This window comes from Perkinsus marinus (assembly GCF_000006405.1).
Source record: "Perkinsus marinus ATCC 50983 genomic scaffold scf_1104296953394, whole genome shotgun sequence".
Classification (NCBI taxonomy): Eukaryota; Perkinsozoa; order Perkinsida; family Perkinsidae; genus Perkinsus; species Perkinsus marinus.
In genome coordinates this window covers 1-3695 of record NW_003208467.1, presented here as the reverse complement: position 1 = coordinate 3695, position 3695 = coordinate 1, and the positions used below count along the sequence as shown (strand labels likewise).

The 3695-nt window shown below is 39.0% G+C and overlaps 1 protein-coding gene across 1 annotated transcript; it reads left to right on the top strand.

The window, feature by feature from the left end:
* Positions 1-269: 269 nt before the first annotated feature.
* Positions 270-1109, top strand: Pmar_PMAR025381 (heat shock 40 kDa protein, putative; the record flags this gene model as incomplete). Its single annotated transcript, XM_002776454.1, has 3 exons — positions 270-381; positions 790-882; positions 938-1109. Coding segments are annotated over 3 exons (377 nt in total), but the record flags the coding sequence as incomplete, so codon positions are not given.
* Between the last annotated feature and the right edge of the window lie 2586 nt (positions 1110-3695).

The window sequence follows — 3695 nt, the reverse complement described above, 5'->3', positions numbered from 1 at the left end:
AGTGAAAATTACGAGAAATTCAACATGATAGTTGTGTAGATATTTTGGTGAAATTTTTGGTATTTTTTGTGTGTCGATTCTCTTGTGGAAAATTCTCGTTGGAGCAGAAAAATTATGTTTGAGAATTTCCCTTCGTTTTTTGACAATTTTTTTGTGTCTCAAAATTAATTTTTTATCTTGAAAAATTTTTTCCCCTGCCGAAATCAGGAAAATTCAGATCGGAAAATTTTTTTTGAATTTTTTTCGTTTATTTGTGATTTTTGTGGCAGGCACGAAGATAACGTTCGGTGGGGAAGGAGACGAGCTTGGGTGCAGTGGGAGATGCCAGGATGTGGCATTTGTTATTCGGGAGAAAGAGCATCCACTGTTTGAACGATGCGGGTAGTAGTAGTAAAGTGGGTATAATCGTTGGGAATTCGGAATTAATCACCTCGGACGTTTTAAGAATTGGTTAGAACTATCTCTATCTATCTAACTACTATCTATCTTCTGCAGGGAAAAAATTTCTGTAAAAGCGTTGAGGAAAGAATAATATATTTTTGATGTTTTTGCTCGCAGTTTTACTGCTGGGGAATTTCCTTTTTAATGATGGGAATTCACCCACAATTGCGAGATGATTCACAAGAATAAATTTGTCGAAATTCCCCCCGCGATTTTCATATTGTTACTAACACTTGTAGTTGATTATGTGCATATTTTCACCTCGCACTGAGAGTTGGAATACACATATTTAGAAAGCCATAAAAAATTTTCTCGTTTTCCTTGCAATTTTCATATCGCATATTTTAGTTCTGATTTAACGTACAAGAAGAAAGTGACGCTGAAGGAAGCTCTCACTGGTTTCGAGATCGACGTCCCTACATTAGCAGGTTCTACTAGAAGGTAACGATTATAGATGGGTAAATTATTCCGTATTGGGGACTTTTTAACGCCTCAGGTTGAAAGTGGACCATATGATCAAGCCTGGGAGTCGCGAGATTGTGTCAAATGCGGGGATGCCGATTTCGAAGGAGCCCGGAAAATTCGGAAATTTAATCGTTTGTTTTGAGGTCGAATTTCCGGAAAATCTCAATAGGGCGCAAATGGAGGCTCTGAAGTATATCTTGTGACGATTATGATGGTGGTTATGTACATGCGTGCAAAAAAGGTTGAAGTTTTCGTATACCAACTTTTACGTAAATTACACCGCATTGTAACTCAATTGAACTGTACGAAATTATTCATATTCGCCACGAAATTATCAAAACACTGAAGATCAGATCGCCGTCGTTGTTGTTGTTGTTGTTGTTGTTGTAAAATGACTCCTCTATGTAGAGTAAGAAAAGTAGCTTGTCGTCGTCCGTTGCTATAAATTACGATTGTCCGCCGTTTCGAAAGATACCTAGAGAGGATAAACATGCTTGAGTTTAGTGTGGGGTGAAATCGATCACGTGATCGATTATGTAATTTTTCCTCGTGGATGGCGGAAGACGAATCTGCGAAGAAGGGGTGGTATCTTTCGTATGAACTCGCTGAAGAGGTTTTGGATGCCGCGAGAGGTCAATACCGATGCAACGCCGCACAGCGAAGATTTTCGAATAATAGAGTAAGGGGAAAATGAAGTTGTTGGGGGTGATAATGGTATTGGCAGCAGATTCGTAGAATTGGATATGGTGGGTTCTGGGATGGGAGGGGTAGTGGAGTTGGAGGTAAGGTTGTTGTTATTGAATATTTAAAGATTTGTTGTTGTCGTTGTTGTGGTTGTTATTGTTGTTGAATATTTAAAGATTTATTGTTGTTGTTATTGTTGTTGTTGTTGTTGTTGATGTTGTTGTTATTATTATTGTTGTTGTTGCTGTTGAATATTTGAAGATAAATGTCTCTTATTCGGTTGCGCGTAAACCTGAGAATATTTTCTTTCCAACTTTATGAAGGTAGAGATTCTCCAATCATAGGAAGGTCTCCGAAGGGCGTGGGAAGCACGACGTCAGAATTCGCTGTGGACGGGTGAGTCGACCTATTCCGTTTCCTCCGGGAATTTCCCCAACTACAGTATGGAAATTTACATATGTTTGCTGAACTCGAGAGTTTTCGAAACTGCATTATGAAAATTTACGTATGTTTGCTGAACTCGAGAGTTTTCGAAACTGCATTATGAAAATTTACGTATGTTTGCTGAACTCGAGAGTTTTCGAAACTGCATTATGAAAAATTACGTATGTTTGCTGAACTCGAGAGTTTTCGAAACTGCATGATGAAAATTTACGTATGTTTGCTGAACTCGAGAGTTTTCGAAACTGCATTATGAAAATTTACGTATGTTTGCTGAACTCGAGAGTTTTCGAAACTGCATTATGAAAAATTACGTATGTTTGCTGAGCTCGAGAGTTTTCGAAACTGCATTATGAAAAATTACGTATGTTTGCTGAGCTCGAGAGTTTTCGAAACTGCATTATGAAAATTTACATACAACTTGTTGCAGAAGTAAACACAAGTTTACACTACTTTTCCGAAATCTCATCGGAATTTTTTATTCTCACGAGCTTGTTGAGTAGACTGTGAGTATTTTCCAATACTGTGTTTGTGTTGTGGTCCCTCTTCTGCGAGTGGTGTACTCCCTGATATAGCGTATCTACCGATTCACCTGTAGTGTAGGTGTGAATTTTCGAAAAATTGACAAAAAATCTTGAAAAATTATTTTTCGAGATTGATGAGAATTGATCTGAAGGTGTACCGCAGCTATGAACATGTGTGGCGATGGTACAACATTTAATGCTGAGCATTTATTTATACTACTAAAACAGAAATATCGATTTTAGAGACCGTGAGTCGCAGCCTATGGACGAGCTATTATTGGGCAAGGATGTCGTTCTGAAGCGAACAGGCTCGTGTGAGATTGTGTTTCGCTGATGGCTTCGTATTGGACCTATTGTGTATCTTGGGCGCGTGAACTTAAGATATGCTCGGGCGAGATATGTAATCAGGTCCTTTGGGTGGGTCCAGGGCTGGTGCCAGGGTGAGTGACGCCTCAGCAGATGAAAGTAATTGCGATACTAGGCATGAGAAAGGAAGTTTCATACGTATTGTGGGTGAAACTCAATTGCACTTTATTCATGTAGTTTGACGCTATTTTCAACTGTGGCCGCACAACAACATGCAATAGTTTTTATCGTATAGATACGCAATTGTCGAATATTACCGAATGTACTAGTGGCAGTGAGTTGGCGAGCACGGGTGGCAAATATGTACGAAAATTATGGGATAAACTCCCGAAGTATGCTGAATAGCTGGTCCTATTGAGGATAACGTGCTGATCAAGAACATAGCGTTAATTTTGTTTTAAAATCTGTCATTCAAAAATCACAGAAACTCAGAAAAATTTAGGAATAGAAATTAAGAATGATTTTTAGTATAGCCGAAATTCATTTTTTCGAGTTTCACGAAATTCTACGCGCTGGATTTCACGTAATCCTGACTAGTGCTATGCGCAGCGCGAAACAGCCTAGATATCTACTAAGTGAAGTTCCTCCTGTATTACGTGGAATGACGAGACGACGATTTCACATGGGATTTGGTGAAATCTTACGTCATTGATTTCCGTCATCTCGAGGGTTCGCGATTGAGGGAAGCGGGTTTTGATTCCGGCAGCAATTCTGGAACTCTATTTCGTGTTTGAATATAAAAAGGGATGGTATTCAGTTGAGTTTCTGAACTCG